The sequence below is a fragment of the Psittacula echo genome, assembly GCF_963264785.1.
Source record: "Psittacula echo genome assembly, chromosome: 16".
NCBI classification, from domain to species: domain Eukaryota; kingdom Metazoa; phylum Chordata; class Aves; order Psittaciformes; family Psittacidae; genus Psittacula; species Psittacula echo.
In genome coordinates, this window is record NC_137752.1 from 2,162,088 (window position 1) to 2,184,478 (window position 22,391).

The window sequence follows — 22,391 nt, forward strand, 5'->3', positions numbered from 1 at the left end:
GTTTCTTTTACTTTTTAAAAGACAGGTATTTTGTAGAGATTATTCCCTTATTCCTTCTGCCTCAGACTGTGAGAGGAATATAATCACTTTTCAGAGGTAGAGCAGTTACATTGACAGGGAAATCTGGGCTGCAATTTGATGGTTTTCAGCTTCTCTATGATCCTTCTGTAGTTCATGGACCTAATGCAAATCAGAAGTTAAGCTGATACCCACCACTCCTCCCTGCTGCCCAGGCAAAACCTTTCCTTGGTTATTTGCTTGGCCTTCTGAAAGCCTCACTTCACTTCTTTGAAATGAAATCATGAAAGCTGTTGTTTCCAGATGGGAGGCTGAACTCAGAGGCCATTAATACATGTGTGGGCACATCAGTGTACCTCATACCTGTACACACAGAGCTTTTGGGGCCACGCTGGGCCCCACAGCCAGAACATGGGAACTTTCACTTTCGGATAAGGAATTCCCCATAAAATCCAAGGGAGTTAAGAGGAATGATTGTTTCCCTATAAAGCCTTTAGGGAAAGCAGGAAAGCGAGAGGTTTTAGGGGCTGCCCTGGGAACGTGCAGTCTGAAGTACAGTCATTATTTTCCAGGCACAAAGCTATAAACAAATGCTAGAACAGGTGAGTGTCAGCCACTGGGGAGGCCCCTGTCATGGGCACGGCTCCTGTCATGACATGTGGCTCCTGTCACGATACATGGCTTCTATCAGCCATCTCCCCCGCCCCGCAGCCCCGCTGCAGCTGAGCAGCCTGCTCTTTTTGCTGTCAAAGCAAACAAGCCCATGTTTGTGTAACTCTGCAGCCCAGAACTTGGTCTGGTGCTGATGCAGAATTTATTCCCATGCTGTTAGTTTTGGTAAAGCAGTGAAATAAATCCAGTTTGCAGAGCTTCAGTGGCCAGGTAACAGCAGTAGAGGACGGGAATGCCAGGTCAGTAGTGGGTGCTCTGATTTCCCTCTGAAGCCCAACACTGCATCAAAATGGGTGTTTTGCTGAGGCGTTACAGTTTGGTAGATGCTTAATTTGGTGGGTTAGGTTTGTGTTTGATGTTGGGGAGGAGGCGTTAACACCCCCAGAATCACTGCCAGGTTTGGCTCCATTTGCTACCCTCACTGAGCGCTTCAGCAGGGCCCCATGACAGAGCTCATCCTCCTGCTTAGGGAGGGAACAGCCTGACTGTGATGTGTTAGTTTAGAGATAGAGGTTTTAATGTTGTCAGCTTTCCTCCAGAGCAGTTAATATATCTGACGTTCACAAGTTATAGGTTGTGCTGTACAAAAGAGCTCTTGTGTCAGGATGGGGCTTGCAAAAAGCAAAAAGAGAAAAAGAAAAAAGAAAAGAAAGAAAATCAAGAGCTGGATTAATTGGCAAGGTCCAGACCAGTCACATTCCCTCCCGAATGGGTCATTCATTTTGTTGCCTGCTGCTATGTAGCAGCTGAACTTCAAGTCTTCAAAAACATTGTTGAGGTGAGAAAGACAGAGGCAAGCTGGCGAAAACGAACAAAACTCCAACCATTTCTGCTCTTATAGCAAAGCTGCTTTCTCTTGTCAGGAGAGTTTATAGCCCCTCATTAACTTCTCCTGGGTCATGGTCACCTGTGTGAGCATTTCTGAAGGTGCCAGCTTGATTAAAATCCCTCAACGTGGTCCAGCAGCTGAAGCACAAGCGGGTAAAGACACGTGGCCGCGCACATCCTCTGTGGTTCTACCTGCTTATAGAGGATGTGCCCGGTCTGCCACATCCCAGGTAGTGTGAGGATAAGTCACCTACCACCACACATGAACCTTGCCTTTCAGCTTGTCTGCGCTCGGAGCAGCTTTTAGAATAGTTTTGTTTCAACTTTCATTTCCATCAGTGCATTTTGTACTGGTGGGAATGACAAAAGGAAAATTAAATTGGATTGGCTGCTTTAAATTCCTTCCCAGTGATAAAAACGTAATTGTAAAAGATTCTTTTAAGAGCTACCAGCTCAAAAATGCAGAGACAAACCTGAATACTTGGCTTCTTGTCTACAGAAAATCTCTAACTGAACCTCAGTATTTTCAGACTTCCTCATCACTGTCTTCCAGATGTTCTCAGCTCTGTTTGTGAGCTGAATCCCCTGCACAGGATGAGTCTCTGCTCATCTGGAAAGTGGTTATAGTTGTTCCTGTGCTTTTTAGTTTCTTTTTTTAACCTAAATATGGAAAAAATACAGTGACCCTGGCTAACAAGAAGGGGGCAGATGTGCAGTAACAGAAGCCTTTCCCTTTATGCTGGAATCTGATGTGGGGCTGTGGGAGGCGATGGTGCATGAGGTGGAAGCACAGAGGAATGTCCCTGTGCAGCATCCCCCTCCCAGGGGCAGAGGGAGCCTCTGCTGTCCAGCTGGGATCTGCCTCCTTGACCTGAACTTGGCGTTGCCCTCTTGATTGGCTGTTCCTGCTCTGCCTAAAAGCTGGCGCTGAATTCCTGACGTGTGGCCTCAAAACCAGGCATGGACTTCCTTGAAGATTGAGACCTGCTCTCTTCCTCCTGGAAGGGCCTTTCTCAGCTGATAAACATCATGGGTTTACTACTCAGTATGAGAATAAGGAAACCCAGGGTTTGTGGAATCCTGATGTTTTCCATGACTGTGCAAGGTTATGAAATGCTAAAATTAAGGCGGATGGTTGGTGGTAGGGAGGGGACTTGTTATGCTGAGGGGGCTGAAGTCTGATAATTTCTGCCTCTTGTTATTGGAGGTACCACACAGTATAATCCAGGGAAGCCTTCAAGCTTCTGAAGATGCTCCTCCTAACTGGGGAACGCAGCCTGTCCTCAGCCAAACCTGTCTCATGCTGCAGCTTCACAAGACACCCCAAAGAGAAACTGCCACCAGAACTAGGACAGAGAGCAGAGAGGGATTGTGCAAGTGTCCTTCTGCACTTCGTCCCACTTGATGAGGTGTTTCTGTTGCCTGCCCACTCGTGTGAAGAAGTGGCAGCACATGAAGCTCTTGGCCTTCAGAAATGTTGTCTGTGGCTCTTCCTTCAGAGCACTTTCTGTGAAGGATTCTGGATAATTAATTTCTGCCCTTTCTAAACTCTCAATATGGAGTGATATTTTTTGTCTGGTTAGTCTCTTTTATTTTATTTGTCTTTTCTTTCCCTCCATGGCTTAAAGTGTTAATTCTGCCCATTGAAATGTGATTTTATTGAGCAATATGAGCCGGAGGCGGAATCTTCACTGCCACCAGAACCCAAATGGTAAATAGGCTCTTTCTCTAATTTGTGGGATGTGCTATAACTCAGTTTGAATGTTGAAAGGAAATGGGCCTCCAGGGGAGTCTGGAGCTCTGTTCATTCAACTTCTAATTAAAGTTTTCCCCTCTCAAGTTTCACTTTATTTTCCGGGGCTTTTGCTCCATGATGATTATTAACATGTGTCCCATGGCCAGGAAATCATTATACCCTTCCCCAAGCCAGTCTTTTGGAGATCCCTCCTGCTGCAGACCAAGTCGCCTGAAACTTCATCTCCGAAATGATCTGATGGCTGGGGCAGGTAGAAACTAGCTGCACCCTGAGGCTCCCCAGCGCTTTCCTGCAGCAAGCTCTTGAGCTTTTCCAGTGCAGTTTGGTCAGATGTTACTGTATGGCAGAGAGGATCCAGTCCAGGATTTCTTCCAGCCTATTCTTCACGTTTCAAGAGCCCAGGCTAACTCTGGCTTCCTATTCCAACTCCAGCAGGCTTATCTTTTTGGGGGCAGGAATTGTTAGTACAGTTTATCTTGCTTGCTGCAAGTCCTCCCTCAGCTGAGACATGTTCTCTGGTGCCGGGATCTTTTTTTTCCCCCCTCTCTCTCTTTTTTATGTTTTCTTCTTGTTGTTTTTCTTTTTAAATGTGTAAAGTGAAGAGTTCCTCTTCCCCCCTCTCCCTTTCCACTCCAAAGAACCAACCTCCAGTGAATTAACCGCTGGAGCTGTTGCTGCTGTGCCAGAGGGGAGAGTGAACCTGTGCCTGCACGTGTTTATGTGTAAAATAGATACCAAAATGTCAATGAACAGCAGGAAAAGTTCTGGGAGACCATCTTACTACTATCGACTGCTCCGGAGGTCACGACTGCAGAGACAGCGAAGCAGATCCCGGAGCCGGAACAGGCCGCTTAGTAGGGGTAATTGCAACACCCGTTCTCTTCCATTGCCACTGCAAAGACAGAGGTGCTGTTGCTTCATTACTGTAGATAAGAATGACCGGTGTGAGGATGTGTAAGTGTACCTGTGCGCTGTGTTGAGCTTCACAGGGCAGTGCTCGTATCTGCTGCAGGGGAGGGAGAACTGTTTGATTTAAAGGGCTTAGCTGGGTGAGTCAGGCTTGGGCTGTTCCTTAGAGTGGCTCTAACATCTTGTGTAGCTGTAACTAACCCAGTCCTTTCACTTATTTGTGGTTCTTCTTGTTTCTCCATGTGTATAATTAAGATAACTACTTTTCTGAGCTGTTTGGAGGCCTAACTGATGGTGATGGAGGTGTGAAAATCCTTCATTAAGAGATGGTGTCTATCTGCAAAGAGGTGTTGCTGGAACTTCTTGTTCCTCCTGGGCTGAGCATCACCAGGGGTTTTGAAATTACAAAGCTGAGTGCCATTTAGGGGTGGGATTTTCAAAAGAGCCTGAAGATTGTGCTCCAGAGGCACTGCAGAAACCTGTGGGACTTGTATTCCCAAATCACTTTGCGCTTTTAAAACCCCTGCTCTAAAAGGGCCTATTTGTCCTCATCAGCAGGAGTGAGGTCCAGGGAGTAATGTTTCTTTAGGGCATACTCACTCATGCAGCCCATTTATTCTACTTGAGGCAGCTACTGACCCAGTTGCATTTTAAAAATCAGCTTTTCTGCCTTTCTGTTCTAGTGTGAAAGAAATGTTTACTGATGCTTATGCCTGTCCTCAGAGCAGGCAAAGAGGCGGGAGGCTGCGGGTCACTTTGCTGCCGAGCTGTCTTTCAGAAAGGAGGGGAGAGGTTTGTGTTTGGCCTCTAGTGGGACAATCCGGTCACATTTATATGTCTGGAGCTTAATCAGAGCCATTAACTGAAAAGGACCTTTTACTGTTAGTGTGCGAGTAAAAAGCCGTAATAAAAAGCAGCACTGCATCAGGTGTTTATGCAGATGCAGTTAATCACTGGAGTTAATCCTGATTTATGGAGCAGGTTCTGAAGCAGACTCTAGCACTACAAGATTCAGCTCAGTGCAGTGTCCTCTTTCTGCTTTTCCTGACATTCAGGACTTTTTAAAGGATTTTGAATCATCACTGAGAAAACAATAGGAAGCTGAATCAGTCCCTGAGCTCCAGCTTTTCCTTTGAGCACACAGTGGTTTTCTTTCCATGGTTTGGTTTTGTTTTGCCTGTCAGGGAGGAGTGTTTGTAAACTCCAGAGCATGTCACAGTTCCTCTTCCTCCTTGGTGCCGCTCAAACCCAAATACTTTGCTGTCATTTCAGTTACTGTGACAAACTAAATGTGTGAGTTTCATTTAGGTAACCCATTATGAACTTAATGGCGCGATATGTTATGAACACAAGGAATATACAGGCGGTTTGATGGAAATGGAATTCAGCCCTAATGTCTGTAAGGAATTGGATTTGAACCAACGGAAATCTTCTTGCTGTTGATCTCTCACTGGGTATTTGGTGTTTGTCATACGTTGTCACTCAGATTCCTGCCTGCTGGAATACCCAGCACTAGCTGAGCTCTTCTTGTCTGTGGATCTTACAGGGATTTGTAAATCTGGATAAGAGTTTTCTCTTTATTTGTGACATGTTTTGGTAAGAGGTGCAGTGGTGTCACACAGCAAGGCCGTGCACTGGGGCTGTGGTGGTGCTCGGTTCAGAACCTGGAGTCCTTTCCTTGGCTCCTGTGCCTTGGCTGCCAGTCTGGACACTGGGAAGGGAGTGCCAGGGTACATCAAAGGAAATGCTTCCTTGGCAGTTTTGGTCTCACTGAAGGTTAGTGAGCAGGAGGCTGTCGGGCTGTGGGAGCTACGGAGAATGCAGGAGTTGGAATGAGGTTTGAGGGGGTTTTGATGTAATGCTAATTTCCAAAACCTACAAATCTGGGTGAAGGAAGGAGCTGAGGGTCCCACAAATGCTGATGTGCAGCATGATCCTCAGTATTCAGGCATCAGAAATCCTCAGCAGGAGGTCACCATAAACTCATTGCAGTTATTGCCAGGAACTGGCTATGGTCTGGTTGCCACATGTGTGTTTCCCGGGCATCCTCTTGGCAGCTTTTTGCTCTCTACAGGCTCCAGACCCTTTGCCAGGATCCCCAGACAGCTCAGGTAGCCCATGACCCTCGCTGGAGGAGCAGCGATACCTGGAAGTTGAGCTTTTCCACGGTGTGTCACTTCAGCAGGTTATCAGCATGCTTTTGGACACGGAGGTGTTACCCATTTACGAGGCTGGAGGAGGTCTCTGCTGGCACGAACCCCCCCTCTCCCCATCTGGAATCATTCACTGCTCTGCATCAGTCCTGGATGATAAATCCTTGATGCTGGCGCTGACGGTGGAGCACCCAGGAGCTGCAGGTGCTGCCATCTGCTGCCAGCAGGCTCCGGTTTGCTCTCGGTCAGAGAGCTGCTTTCAGCCCTCTCTGGTTTGTGTCAGTCTCTTTGCATACAGAAGAGGCTGGGTTTAAAAGCCTACATTTATACATTGATATTTCCCCCTATCTCTCCCTAAGGGGGCGATGCCACCTATCACACTCACCCTACTGACCAGCTGACTCCCTGAGGGCCCTCTGTGGAGCGCAGCCTGCCCAGGACCAGCATCCCACCTCAGGCTGGGTTACAGCTTGCACAGCCACGGCACGGTCACAGGCTGCTGCAGCTGAGACTGACTTTGGGAAATAGGGCTTGCTTCCTGAGGTAGGAAGGCTGTAGAAACAGCTGCTCCCTCAGGAGAGCTCTGCTGAGCACATCAGAGAGGCAACGTGAACAGAATGTGCATTTTCTATGCAAGTATCCAAGGTGAGTGGGGATTGCTTTCTGCTGAGACTCCAGATGCAGGCAGTCTGCTGTGGCATGCAGAAAAATGTATAGAACTGAGCTCTTCAGAATGACAGCCAGCTTATGTGATAGTTCATGTGGTGGTACTCTCTATTCCAGAGCTCGCTGGTTAGCCCTGGTGCTTTTAACATGCATTACATGTTTCAGCATATTTGCCAGCCTGTCCCTGTGGGAGGACCAGGGGTAGAATAGTGGAAGACCAGTGGAAGTGATGGGGAGGGTGAATTGGACCAGAAGAGGACAGCATGCTCTCAGGAGCCTCATGGGGTCATGCCTCCAGTGTGCTGTTTGACAGTGGATAAACAAGAGACATTTAACCCCACTGTTCATCCTTGTTAGAGTGATGATAATGTCTGAAATCTCCTGGCTCTGCTCTCTGCAGGGATTCAGAACACGCTGTGGGTATACACTAGTTAGTTAAAAACCCTAACTGCAGAAACCCCATCTCCTCCATGGACCATCTGTTCAGCTCAGAGACGTGTGTAACGATATGAGGAATCATGGCAGTAATTATGATTACTACCAGGTGATCCATCTAACGTACCGGAAGGTACTTGGGAGGCAGAAAGGGTAGAAGGAGAATTGTCAGTAAAAGCAACACCTGCTCCTGCCTGCAGTACTCTGTGGCTTTCTTCATGGTATCTCTGCTGCTACTTAATTATGGGCTTAATGAAGGAATGGGGATCAGCAGCACATGTTCAGTTTGCTCATAGAAACTACTCATGGATGCTCCATTCACAGGTTCATATCTGAGCAGATGCAGCTTTGGCTTCAGGTCTTTCTTCTGTGAAACTCTGCAGGTAATCAGTTGTCATCGAAGCTCTGAGAATTGGAGAACATTTGGAGTTCCTGATCTTGAAGGTTTAGTGCTCCTGATACTTTTGGCTCCATCAGCTCCTCAGACAGAAATGCCTTACTCTAAGTTCTGTTTATCCCAGATGCTTTTCAAGGTGTTCTATAAAAAGGATTTTTATTAAACAAGCTTTCTTCTTTTCCTTTGATGGCTGCTGTGAAGAGAAAACCACCTGATCTTCAGCAAACTCAGTATTTTAGCACACCAAGCACTGAGAGCTTGGAGGCGAAGGTCAGACTGGTTTTCTCTCAGCTCAGGCTATTCAGATACACAGCTCTTGAAAACGGCTGGAATTTTGTCTTTCTCTATTTGATGAAATCAAAACCTTTAAAGTGCTAAATGAGAGATCAGCTTATACCCAAATAGCCAATACCTTAGAGGTTAAGGCACCCGCCTTGGGATGAGGGAAGCAGAGACTTGAAAATTGTCCCAGCATGTAACAGAATGTCATAACAACAAAGGAGGTTTTATTAGATTTAAAGTTAACTGAAATTTCACGTTTTGCTCTAATCTGTCCCAGCTGAAAATCTGTTTTGTAGCATGTTAACAAACGTGATGTTCAACAAGGAATGCCACGTGGAACTTCTCCCTTTCCACCTCTGCAGGGCTTTGTCCTGTGGGCACGACTGAATTGGGTGCCCTGAGGGAAGGATCTCTCTCATTCTGATTAGAAATTTTTCCCTATTGAAAATTCTCCCTTTATTGGTAAGTAAGATTCAGGGTTAAGTAATTCATTCATTCCCATGAAATGTTGAAACAATACTTTGTTCTTTCATGACCCACAATTAACTTTCCCTTGAATTACACGTAGCTCCATGCCTTTCAGATCATGGAAAACATGGATGTTTCAGTGTGTGTCTTCTGTTTGCACTCACTCTAAATGAGGTTTAGCTTAGATATCTCTAGCCATGGTAGGGCCTGGGTGTTAGAATCCCTGCATCATCCCCAAACCTACTGTTCCTGATAGCTCAGCAGTGACCAGATCTGTGTCTCAGAAGAACAGCACCATAACCAACTAATGAATGAATAAGCAAATAAGTAATTTATCATGTGCTGTCCCAACAGAACACCTCCCCACACTTAACAGTGCCTTTGTCTGACAGCCCCACCATGGGCTGCCCTGCTCGGCCATCTTCTGGTCATGAGCTTCGGCAGGCAGCACCAGGGTCATTTCCAACTGAGAATCACACTTCCCATTCTTCACTTGGGTTTAAGTTGCAAGTTTTAAGTTACTCACTTTAGTAGCCAATCAATAGTACAATTATATAGTGTTATGTTATATGGCCTTATGTTCTGCATAACCAAAGGGGTACCTGCATGTGAGATTTCTTGAAGAATCCAAATGCTGTGCCTTAGAATGCCTAAAATAGTTATTAAAAATATTGCATAAGAGTGTTTTTCATTTCAGGGCTGAGAGCAGCCAGTGAAGAGTCCAACAATAAATGTGAGTGACAGGGTTTTTTTCCAAGGGTGGTGTCTTTTAAATGCCAGGAAAAGGAAAGCTTCCTGCTTCACAGTGTTTAATGACCATCGCTTTGTTTTTCCAGTCTCTTTAGTGGCGTTTTCTCTTTGCACTCGATTTCTGTTTGAACTCGTGCAGTTTTTCATTGAAATTTTAACAGTGTGGCTGACAGATGCCCATAGAAAAGATATGCAAAATGTTTTAAGCTGTGCTCTTTGTAGGAACTGTTCAGTGGCAGCCGAGCTATTCTTAGCACCAGTGCTCCAGCTGAGAATGTGCCACATTTGTTCAGTGCTTAATTGTCTAATAAAAATCTCCACTAAATGTAATAGCTTGCATGATGGAGGAATTCTTAGAATCATGGAATCATGGAATGCTTTGGCTTGGAAGGGACCTTAAAGCTCATCCAGTTCCACCCCCCTGCCACAGGCAGGGACACCTTCCACTAGAGCAGCTTGCTCCAAGCCCTATCCAATGTGGCAACAGTTCTTGTATTTTCTTTAGCATGTTTCTAAGAGCTGCAAATACTTGGTGGAGTTGTAAGGCAGATCCATTCTTGTTTACTGTGGTGTCCAGGGATAACCTGCAGGAGGCCCTGGGGTGCTCAATGACTCAGTCATGGCGCAAGCTCCAGCAGCTCACTCTCTGTTTTTCCCTAAGGCTTTCCTTTTGCCTCAAGGTAAGAGGAGGAGTTTTGACTCCCATGTTCTTTGAAATCATGACCATAACCCCGTGCCTCAACGTGCATGGTCCCAGCAGATGCATCTTTTGGAGATAACTAAATATAGCATCAGTCTTGATGGCACTGTGAGACTTGTCAATGCTGCCTAAGAGTAACTCAGGGAAATCACTATCTAAGGAACAGCTCATTTAATGCTGTGACAGAAATTTGGAAATTGTACCAGCAGCTTTCAGGCAACTTGAAGATTGACTCGTGTCTCTCTGTGCTCACCTTTCATTTTAGCTCTATTTTAAGGCCTTTTCTTCTAGTAGTAACCTCACATTCCCTTAACGGTGTTGCTAAGAGGGGCTGATTGCTCTGAAAGGAAGTAAGTAGCAGAGCTGCTCCCAAGTAATGCAGTGTGAGTTTTTATCTAAAAGCCATAGGTAATAAATGAGAAAGAGGTTAAAAAGCCTGGTCAGAGTCCAACATGGAATTGCTTCCAAAAGCATGCTTAGAGGGGTTCCAGCAGCCTGTTCATGATCGCTTATGTATTAGAGTAAGTTTGTCTCCTTACAACTATGGCAATCCAAACAATTTAGTCACAGAGCTGCCTTTTAGAGCTTTTAAACCTGTATTTCCCTTGAAGGTCTTCCAGTGTGCCACTAATCCCTTAAGTTATTGCACTGAAGGCGCTCTATAATCCTTTAATTTACTCTGCTCTCAATGGAGTCAGGAATGAGCTGGGTCACTTCCCATACTTGGGCATTATCAGTTTTGCTTTTTCCAGCTCAGGCGCTGCCTGGGGATAGTTTGCTTTCCTTTTAAACACTGCAGAGAGTATTTTAAATGTAGATATGAATTGCTTGTGTGTTTGTGTATATGCATCTCAAAAACGGTTCACAAACCCCAGAACTCACTCACCCCTTTCACTGTTGGTGCAGCCTTGGGATCCGCCTTGCCAAGGTTTCCTCTGGCCCCTTTGGAAATCAGCAAACGTAAAACTTGATGGCTTTTTGAAACCTGGGAATTCAGGCACCATATGGAGCTGGTGAGGGTCAAGAAACAGCATCAGCCACAGGGGATTTCTCCCCAGCCTCATGTCCCAGACCTGGAGAAGACAAAGCTCCTCACTGAAGTGTCTATGGCAGTGCTGAAGGTAAAGCTTTGTGGTGATGAGTAACTGCTGGCAAGTGCTAGGGTTGGTTTTAATGAGCAGAAAGACTACAAAAGGCTGTCTGGAGCAGCACATGGGTTGTCTGAATTTGGAAGGTGTGGCCTGACTGTTGCTTCTTGCCTGCATAAGGGACACATGGATTTATTGTAGGTTCTTGAGAGCCAGGCTGGCATTCCTGACCTGCTCTTGGAGGCTGCTCACATTACTTCAGAAGTTCACTTTCAGTTGAGCATTAAAACGTTCACTTTGGGTAAAAACATGCCCTGCAATTGTATAGACTTTGAGAAACATTGACAAGATAAAGACAGCCAAAGTTTTGCTTCATTAACATTTACACTGAAAGAAGAATCCTCAGATGCTGAGCACTTGATGTTTCTTTTTGAAGCAGCCAATTTATTTGAAGTGCAAGTTTCCTTTGTACATTATGTGCTCGTATTTTTGATTTCTTGCAGTACTTCTGCATCAGTGAATCTCTTGTGGAGTCAGAGATCAAGCCTGGGCTTGTTCTGAAGTATCCAAATAGGTGGACTGCTGTAAAATTTGGCATCTGGAGTTAAATTACAGGATGCTTCTTAAGCTTCTTGGTTACCATAGTAACAAGTAATAGTCATCCTTCATGATTAAGCAGTGTCCATGGTAACCAAACGAGCAAGTTTTAAATAAAAGATATTTTCCCTTTACATTTTTAGCTGTCAAAGGTTAACAGTTATTACCTTCATACCTTTAGATGGGAACAGGTTTTGATCTGGCTGCCATAGTTAAAGTGAGAACATTTGGTGTTCGTTTACGTAAGTTTACTGCTAAAGCCAGCTGAATCTGGGGTGAACACCAAAGTCAAGTTTCTGAGAGGGGTGCAATGCACTGATCTCCCCCGGAAGAGCCAGTGGGGTTCACAATGTGTATTGAATTGTCCTGGAGCATTGAGCGTGCTGCTGAGCAGCTACAGAGCATATAGCTCCTTGAGGGACTGGTTCAGTAGTGCAGGAAGGAATCCCGACACATACCCTGGGTCTTTTTAGGATGGAAACCACAAGTGTTGGGGTTAGTATAGGTAAGAGCATCCTTGTGCTCTCTCCTACTTCAAAAATAGGGTGGAAGATGTACAAATGCTGTAGCTCTGGTAGATCCCTTGATCCACTACACATGTAGGTAAACTGAATAAAGCATGGCAGCACCATCACAAACCAGCACAGTTGCTGTGGGTTGGTTGCACAAAGCAATGTCACGGTTTGAATGGTGGTTTCTCTATGTCCGTCTGTGGCACACCGTTATTTATATGAAATAAGAAACCGTGGCTGCTTTTAGTGTTTTCTCTACCATCTCTTTCATTGGCACTGAGGATGTTTGCTGAAAAGCTAAAAGCTGATACCTGCAAGTATTCTCCGAGTGTGTATGTGTGAGAGAAGCAGAAATACCCACCCACCCCCAAAGGAAGGAGAAGTCTGAGTCACAATAAATTAGGATTTCTATTTCACAATTAGAAATCATGGAATGTGAAACGATTGCTGAGAGAGTCTGGCTGGCAGGGAGATGTGTGAGGAGGACAGGGTGCGATGTCAGCAGCACTCTGGGCATGTAGGCACGTAGGGAGATGGCTGATGTGTTGTAGATGTGCTGTGTCCTCACATACCTGCCTGTGCGTGCTCTCCCTATCTATCACTGCTGCTTTTTAATACTGCCTCCCAATTGGTTCATCAGGAGAGATCCTGTGTTTTGTCCAGTAGCTACCAACACTTTCTGCTATCCAGCTGGTTAAAATCCAGTACTCTTCTGGAAGTGTTTCCAAAGAAACTCAATCCTAAACATCCAGTGTTAAATCCCAACCTTCTGCTTTCTTGAACAGTATTAAAGTTCCTTCAGTGTTAAGGCAATCTAACTTGGATTAGTTGGCTCTGGGCATTAAGACTCTTTCAGGCTGCTGCAGAAGCTGCATGTCCTATGTGAATTTCAACTCTTAATGTTTGGTCTATTATGCAGATGGATGTGAATGGAGATATGTATGTGACCCCATTTATCTCTCTAATGAAGTGCCATCAATAGAACATCTGTTTCTTTGCTGTAGAAGATGAAACCTCTGATGAATCATGCTTATAAATGAAGTATTTATTTATTTCATTTGCATTCTGCCAGTACAGACCTGTTAGAGCAGCCACCACCACGCATGAATGGAGACATGGCCTGGTGTTAAACAGCACGCAGTATTCATTTACACCGTGCTGCTGCTTCACCCCCAAAGTAAACTGTTGTGAAGCGGTTGTAGTTCACCTGCCCACATCAGCTGTTAAGAAAGCCCCAAACCAAAGAGAACATGTTCACAATGGAACAAACCTTACTGATGGGAGACACCAACACTGCTGCGATCTGGGTGTAGCTCCTGTCTCAGGGGTTGCCACGGTGGCACTATGGGCCACTCTACTGTTTGGTCTCTCTGCAGTTGGAAGCAAAGAGAGCCAACGTGCTGCTGTTCTTGTGAGATTTCCAGCTCCCTTTGCAATTCCACAGGAGGCCTGGCAGGACCAGTGCCTGATGTGCTGGGATCACTGGCAGAGACTCAGCTGCAGAGGAACCCATCCGTGCTCCAGCCATCCTGTTGCAGGGACCCTGTGAGCTTAGCCAAAGGCTGTGTGATACCTGTGAGCTCCACCACCACGTGCTGATGGCCACATTGTGTGGATGCAGCAGCCCGCAGAGGCTCCTGGCAGCCTCCACTGGGAGAGGGTTATATTGTCCATGCCCTGTCCCTGCAGTGACAGAGGTGACAGAGAAGGGAGCTGTTTGTCCCTTGCCTTGGCCTGCCCCTGTGAGCTGATGAAGTGCTGCAAGAGAGCAGCCCAGTCACAGCGTTGAATCTTTGCAGAAATGTTAAACATGATGGATGAACCTAATTTAAATCTCCCCAGAGCTCCCTTCTTGTTCTCCAGACTCCTTGTTGCTTGTCTTTATCATCACATAGGAAGAAGCTGATGTTCCACTTCACTTCATCATGCTTTCCAGTTTAACCAGGGTATTAGCGGTCTCCATGATCTGGTCCCCAACCAGGCTGGAATTTCAGCTGCTTCTGATGTATTTTTTTAAGCCTGTGCTTGATTTCAGCTTCACCCTGGAGAAAAGGCTCCTAATGCTAAGCCATTAGCAAAAATGAATTTGTTCTCTAGACAGCATCCAAAGAAAGGTAAATATCATGTATTTTATTTCAGAGACTGATAAATAAAGGCTAAAAATACAGAATATATAGATATATAATTAAAAAATACCAGGCAGTAAAATGGAGTTTGCAGTAACGGCTGCTCAATCAGCAGGATTTGCTGTGTATTGTTAGAAAGGGGGGGGATTTTCTGAGTGCCTGATATTCTCTCCCTGGCACCAGGTCTGGACACCTGCAGCTCTGCCTTCCTTTTGGACATGGATCTGATCCATTTCTTCAGTTTTTCAGGGTTGAGAAGTCAGTGTGTGTGTATTCATCATCCTCATGTTGAGAATTAGCTAAGCTTTCCTTTCCCGTTTGTGCTGGTTTCTTCTCTCCTTTCCTTTTTGCCCTCAGAGTAGTTTTTTTCTTGACAAATACATCTAGTCTGTCTCCTAGGGTAAAGAATATGCTCCCCATCAGTCTCTCTGAGGGTAGATTTGCCTAGATTCCTCTCCCCAAGCCACAGAACAAATGCTGTGCCCAGACAGGGCAGCATCTCAGTGGAGATGTGAACTCCACAGCAGTGAAGGGTGTGGAGCAGCAGAGAGAAGAGCAGGGAAGGTCCTCTTAGGTACCAGCGATACTGAAGGTCAACTAAACAAGCGGATGAACAGCACCAGAGAGAAATCCCACCCCTCTGCTCTGTCTCAGAGGCAGGTTTCCTTCAGGTGCTGCAGCTCTGCGCATCTCATTTATCCTGCTGGGTCAGTGCTTTGGGGTAGGGTGGCCAGCAAAGGGGCTCCAGCTCCCTCTAGTGAGGCAGCTGAATTTGTGCTGCATCAGAACAACATTCGCTTCACCCGACTCCGGGGTGAAAATAGAAACACAGCTCATGCCAGCTTTGAAGGCTGGGAGGTCTACCTGAGCTGTCCAGGAGGGAAGGGGCTGCAGCACTGGGCAGCCAAAGCCCACAGAAAGACAAGAGCAAAGGGCTGAAGTCCCTTTGCATGCATCAAACAGCGCCTCAGTGTGCTGCTGGCGAAAGGATTATCTTCCTAGGTAATATTCGAGAAGATAGAGGAATAGATACATATCAAGTACACTGAAAAATAGCACAGCTTTTTTCAGTGCTAGATTCAAGAGCCATTAATAGCACTTGCAGAGGAGCACTTTGAGGAATATTAAATACTACAGAGCCCACAATATCCAGGAACCTGACACAGAGATGAGATGAGATCCATTAAAGTGCACAGCGTGCTATGGCAAAGGTCAAAGTCACTTCAGATCATTATTTAACAAAGGAAAAGCTCTTCTTCCAGCCGATCTTAGTCCCTCTTTGAGAGCAGATGTCATCCTTTTTAGCTGATGGGATGATGTGCCTGAGAGTTGAATTGTTTCCTGTTTACCAGCCATTTCAAATAAGGCTCTTCAGTTCATACAACTGTCCCAGCCACCAGCCTTGTGGCTGCAGAGGATTGTATGGCTCTGAGTGGTGCTTCAGGGGCCTTCTATGCTTTCAGGCAGGAACAGAGTTGACTCGGAGGTTTCATTCCCCCTGCTCAGCTGAATATAGTGGTTTTGTAACACACTTCAGACATTTGTGAGGGCAACAGAGGTAATGGCAAGAAGCTGGAGCTGTTTGGAGTAGTCACTGTGGCATTCAACCAGCCTCTAATTGTTTAATTCTAAATGTTTTGTGCCCGAGTGTAGCACAAAAGGCAAGTAATGCTCCCAGTTTGGCTTGTATGCAAATGCTCAGATAAGTGAGAGTATTTTATTTTAACAAGCTATAGTTCTGTAAACAGCATCCTCAATTGTCTGAAAGCGTGGTGACAGCATGAGGAAATGTGGCATTATTTCTGCTTAGAGCTTTAAGTGACTGGGGAGTAAATCACTGAGCCTGCTGCAGCCGAGCTGCGGGGACAGCCGGTGGGATTGCTGTGCTCTCTAGAAGTGTATTTAAGCCAAGATGCACAATAATTGTATTCTAACACAAAAAGTGGTGATACAAACTGTTATAGCCTCCAGAACACCCCTCTGAGCCTTCATTAGCTTTGCTTTGAGATGAGCCTGGTTTTTCTGAGGGCACCATTACCTGCCCTAAACCTCTGCTTCATGACCAGTTTCATTTAAAAGTCGATTTTATGGCCTAATAAAGGTTTGACTTTTAACTAATTTCATGTGGCATAATGGTTCCAATATTGCTGCAGGGGATCAACTGGAATTCTCTCAGGGATCGCCAGGGCATTGCGTGATGTGTTCCCATCAACAGTTCTCCAGGTAATTGAACATTGAAACTGTTCAATTGAAACTGGATTTCCAGGCCAGCTGACGGGAGCAGGAAAGGTTAGTGAGGGCTTCGTAACCCGCCAGGCTCATAATGGACCTTTGTCCATTGGAAATCAGGCATTTTGGCATCTCTGCTCTCCCTCCCTCAGTGCCTCATGAAGGGGGAAGTTGGCTCAACTCAGTATTTGTTATTTTCTGTCATCATTTATTCCCAGGGTAATATTCCACTTTTAACCAGCACCATTATTCTAACAGCAGCTTCTAAATACCCCTTTGGATTCAGATTAAAGATCCATCTTTCCTCCTGGTCTCAGGTGGCCACCTAAAGCCGTCTGAAATGTAGATTTTCCTGCAGCCTCTCTTGAGTGTTTGGAATCACACAGACATTATAAATACCTGCTCTCCAGGGACTGCTTTTAATTCATAAGTGCTACTGTGAGCCGTGTTAAATCACTGCTGTCAACCGTGTGCCTCCTCCTCTCCTCTGTTGGGTTTGTAGTAAGGAGTTATTAGATAATGCAGAAATTAGAGGAATAACACCTAAATTCATTAAGCAATAAAATTAATGCGCAGAGTGTAATTGTGTGAGCAGGAGACCGGTAATTCCTGTTCCCTCTGGTTTCACAGAAACTCCACCCTGGCAGGCTCAGAGATGTCAAGCACTAACCTGGTGCACGGGGCAGGACAGGGAGGAGCACAACTCCATTGGCAGATCACTGCTGAGCCCCAGAGCCAGCCTCACCTCTCCCAGGGCTTCTGCGGGATGCTCTCCGCCAGCTGGGGGTTGTGATGAGCCCTTAGTGTTCTGCATTACCTGCAGACGTCCTGGGGAAGTCTTGTCCTCTAAAGTCTCCTTTCCTAAAGCACGTCCCTGCGCCACAGGGCAGGGACCTGGCCTCCTGCTGCTGGCCTGTCCAGCATTCCAGTCATACTTCTCTTTCTTGCTGCCTCTGATGAAGTCATCATCTCTACTTCTCTTATTCCTGGCTGGCTCGGAGTGCCATGGCATGTGTGTTGCTGACAAGCACGGCTTCCTTTTGGTGAGTTGAGGAAGATGCTTTCTCGTTGCTAACTTCTTGTACCTCCTTTTCTTGGCTGGAGTTGCAACAGTTTCATAGCAGAAAATCAACTTAGTGGGAAGTGCCTGCTTGTTAGTTATTCCTTCCAGCTGGTTCTCTTTGCTTTTGTTCATACTGTCTCTTCCACATGGTGATCCCTGGAATTGTGTGTGAGAGGAGAGCAGGAGAGGGGGAGAGTGTGAAGTAAGATGAACAAACAAGAGTTAATGTAATTCATTCCCACTAATGAGAGCGTAATCCTGATGATCTTTCGGACTAGCTGTGATTCACAAGAGCAGGTAATGCAAATGTAAAGCATCTCACTTGCTAAGTGCAAAGTAAACAGTAGTAATGCTTGTTTGTGTGTTTGTTACACCCGATGACCTGCTCTGTAGCACTGTTGGAGAAGTTGCAGCAAGGAAGGCAGTGATGCTGAGTGGGTTAAACAAGGGCTTTGGTGCCAGGAGCTCCTCACAGGCTGTTCTGCTGCCGATGGCCTGGGAGCCTTGGGGCTGCTCTGTAGCTGTTCCACAGCATGAAGAACAGGCATGGAGGAGTGTCGTGAGGATGAATTGTTCTGTCAGATCGGGTGCCATGAATTAGTTAACAAATAAAACGTGTTTCTCACTGGACAGAAACAGTTTCAGAAATGCTCACAAGCCCTACCAGGTGCTGCATTAAGGTGCCATGTTTACAGGGCTGTGTGTCCTGGTGCCTTAAAAAAACATCCTGGTGCATTACACCCCAAGCAGCTTTTGGACCCAGCTCTGTGTGGTGACTGGGGAGAGGTTTCAGGGGGTTCATAACTTCAAGGAAGTTTCTCTCTGAAGATCTTATCCTGCACTGGGGAAAAGCCAAAACACTGCAGCCTTCTGTAAATATCTGGGAGAGCAGGAAGCACTTGGGCTGGTTTGTTCTTGCTTCTGGGACTGCGTGATGTAGATGAGCCCCAGCCCAGCGTGGCTCTGTGGCAGACCCTGAACAGGGCTGCTGGTGCAGAGGTTCAGAAGATGTTCATGAAAGAGAACTGGGAGGCTCCTCAGGGGCACGGCTCTGCAGTGGGGAAAGTCAAAGGGGGAGGGTGAGTGGAAATGCCTGGATAGCATTGGGCAGGCTTAGAGAAGTCCAGGGAGAATGCTGTCAGGAGAAAATTAAACAAGGGATTTCAGTCAGAATGGCCATGGTGCTCCTCAATGTGACTTATGAGCCTTTTCGAGCCCAAATCTGAGGGTTTTAAGGGCTCCTAAAGAGCCAGGTAATATATTTATGTGGGTCTGCCTGATTCAACTGTCCATCAGCTTCTTATTGCTCATCTGTATATAGCCCATCCTTTATTTGGGTGTTGTGTTGCAAGTGGCAGGGAATCAAGAAACCATCCCTGTCTGTGGGCATTTGTTCCTGCATGCTGGCATCTCTACTGTAGGTGCTGTGGCTTTCCACACTACACCCAAGGAATCCGTTTTCAGATCCGGCATTCCTGCACTATAATCCTCATTTAATAGACTGTTACTTCAGTGATTTTCAGGCCTCTGTGTCATAAAAGAAAGATTTGGAGGGTTTAAGTTCATAACAAGTTGAGGACTTTGAGAGAGCAAATAGTGTCCTTAGATACTGTGTGTCTAAGTCCTCAGATCAAATCTGATACAGAGCAAATAAATGGACAAATGAAGGTATAATCCTGGAATTTCTATGAGCCCAGGGATGATATTAAGCTAACAGAGAAACTCACTGTCTAGTGAGGATGTTATCTGATGATACTAAGTGCTTCTGGAAATGTCATTCTGTGGTTAGCTGCCTGTGGTAATTCTATTCCCCGTTCTGGAATCCTTTATCTTGGGATACAAAGTGGATTGCAGATATTCCTTAAGGAAACCTTGAAGTGTTCCCATGGGGTTTGCCAGATTTTTATCAATTGTGAATCTCATGAAGAGCATTAAAATGTCAAAGGGTCACACTGTAGTGTGGAACAGAGGTCAGGGTAGGACCCTGGACTCTTTGTGCTATTGAGGGGTGTGATGGGCTGCTGTAGAGTCTGTCCAGAAGGAGAGTTGAGGGCAGGAGGAAGAAGCATCAGAGGTTGTGAGGAAAAGGCTGAAGATACTGATATCAGATCATCTGGTCCCATCTGCCCCAGAAGAGGGGAGGGAGGAAGCTCATTGTACCTGAACCTCTCCTGACAGGGAGAGCTCTGCCACAGAAACCTTTGAGATAAGCTTGAGCACCCATTACTCTCTCCGGAAGATCAATTCCAGTGTGTAATGTGTCATAGAGAAGACTTCTTCCAATGGCTAACCTAAATATCTTCTGCTGTAAGTGGTTAGCCATTCAGCCTCTAGTGGCTATGGAGAGAGTCTTAATTGTTGCCTTACAGCGACCTGTTATGTGGGGGCTTGCTACATAGCAGACATGGCTAACGCCCATCTCCAGGCAGAGTAACCCAGCCTAAGACTTCTCTAACCCTGAGGAAGCAAACAGGACAGTTCAAACCTTCATGTATTCATACTATTCGCTATGTAAAACTGTTCTGCTGTACCCTTCTGGTAGTTAGGAGTTACTCATTTACCTGTAGGCTATTTTTACTTCCCTTTAAAACAAACATCTCCCCCCTTGCCACCCCAAACACCCACACCCAACCCTCCTGCGAGATATTTCTGGTTCCTTCTAAGGAGTTTTCTAATGTGTCTCTTCTGCAGATTCCCCTCTCCAGCAATACCCACACTACTTGAACTAAGCTAAATGGAGGTTTGACTCCACTTGATGAACCATAAGCTTAAGACTGATAGGGAGCTTTAGGTTCTAGCCCATCTCTGTGTTTTGGTCTGGCTCGAACTGATGTGTGTTTGCTGCTCTGCTTTGAGTATATATGAACAATGAAGTAAGAATTGAAGAGTACAGTTTGTGACTTTGGTGCAGTCAGACCCAGATACTGATGAGCTCTGGGCCATAACACACTCTCCCTTTCCCTGACCTCTGTGGTGGGAGGAGGAAGCAGATGGGGAGATCACTGAAAGTGAGACCATTGCGCACTTTGCTCTGACAAACCACAGTGGTGCAAACCCATAGTGCTGTAACACCTACACGGAGCAGTGAGTACCTGCCCTCTGTGCCGAAGGCAAAAGGTGCGTTGCGTTGAGGAAGAAAGCTCCAGGACTGTGCTGCAGGCCCCTGGGAAAGGCATTTCTTGCAGCTGCTTTCCACCTCACCCCATGGTTTTCCAGCCATGTATATAAGAAATGCTTTCACCAGTGTTTATTTTTCTAGTCATTAGGAAAATGCAAAGCAGCTTCTTCAGTTGTTTTGTCATCTCCAACTCACATGTAAACTGCTGTAATTGAGTAGGGGTTTATGACAGTCCAAAAATAAAAGTGGCCACTGTTCAAAGGAGCCCAAGTGTGAAAGGAGCTGACGTGTGAAGGATTTATTGCCTCCTTGAGGTTCAAAGAGCAGCGTTCTGCAAAGAAAGTGGCCAAGACATTAGAAGGCTTGGCTGGAAGTTGTGAAAGCCATTGTGAACTGCTGGTTTTGGCTGTCTGGCTTCCACACAGGGTGCGTGGCTGCTGGTGAGGGATTATGGGCAGGATTTGCAACCAAGGAAGATGTCACTGAATACTTCGCCCAGTCCATGGGTGGAATCTCACAGTCTGTCCTTGTGGAATAGTTTGAGATCCGTCTCAGGACCTGTTGAGTGGAATTGCAGGTATTAGTTGTTCCTTATGGATCCCGGGTGATGGCAGTTTTGGCAAGGGGAGACCCTCACTAAGGGAACAGCCCTCCTTGCCAAGACCTGATGACAGCAAACTGCAGATTGCAGAGGCTCAGGATTGGCATGGTTTGAGAAAGAAGCTGGTTACCAGATCTGAGCACCACTGAATGGCAGCTTGGAAATCCGTCTATTTTCATGAGTTCCATGGTGCTTTCAAAGAGGGTTTGTGAACCAAGGAAACATCAGCTCATAATAGCTGCTGACATTAGCTAATATTGTTCTAAATCTTCTCCGTGTTAGGCATATTTGCTAATTTAGCCCTTCCAGCTCCCTCCCTTCCTCCCCTGCAGGGAAGGAGGTAAGTATCCACATTTTATACTTTCATAAATGCAGGGTTTAATAATTTTTCCTAGTTACAAAGCAAATTGCTGGAGGAATTAGAGAGGCAACTTCAGCATCCTGTGCCTGTAACCCCATTAGCAGCTTCCCTTAGGAGTACCAAGTCCACGAGTGCACGAATCTGTACTTTGCATATAATTCTCACTCAGCTCAATCCATTTTCTGTTTACCTATCTGCAGACTGGAAGTAATGATAATGCCAACCTGTCAGGCATTATCTGGAGCTTACAGTTGTATAAAAAATGCTAACTGTAGAAGGTAAGAGTCTTGCTGATTGAATGCCATTCTGAGGGAAGCAGTGGGGTTGTTGTGTTGGCTCGTTTGCAAGAGCATCTCCAAGGAAGAAGCCCCGTTTTGCATGGCCTGCTGGTGTTCCTGGGCTCTTCTTGGGCTCCTGTGTTTGTAATTGTCCTTTGGTTTGTGTTCCATCCACAGAGTCCCCCCCGGAGAGGTGCGGGCAGAGGCGCAGCATGCCCAGCGGGGTCACCGAGAAGAACCCCACCATGGAGCCTGCTGCCACAACGCCCTTCCGTGTCACGGTACGTGTCTGTCCCCATCGCAGAGGTTTGGGGCGGGGGGGGTGCTGGAAGAGAAGAAAGAGGTGGTGTGTGTGAAGCTGCTTGATAACTTACATTCACAGTA

At 46.1% G+C, this 22,391-nt stretch overlaps 1 protein-coding gene across 1 annotated transcript in view; it reads left to right on the forward strand.

Moving 5' to 3' along the window:
• The window catches only part of DAB2IP (DAB2 interacting protein), a gene marked incomplete at its 5' end in the record, with an annotated part of 175,249 nt that overhangs the window by 28,639 nt on the left and 124,219 nt on the right, over positions 1-22,391 (forward strand). Inside the window, one exon of the mRNA XM_080630700.1 lies at positions 22,185-22,288. Coding sequence (XP_080486826.1) covers positions 22,185-22,288 — 104 coding nt within the window. The remainder of the gene's footprint in view (positions 1-22,184; positions 22,289-22,391) is intronic.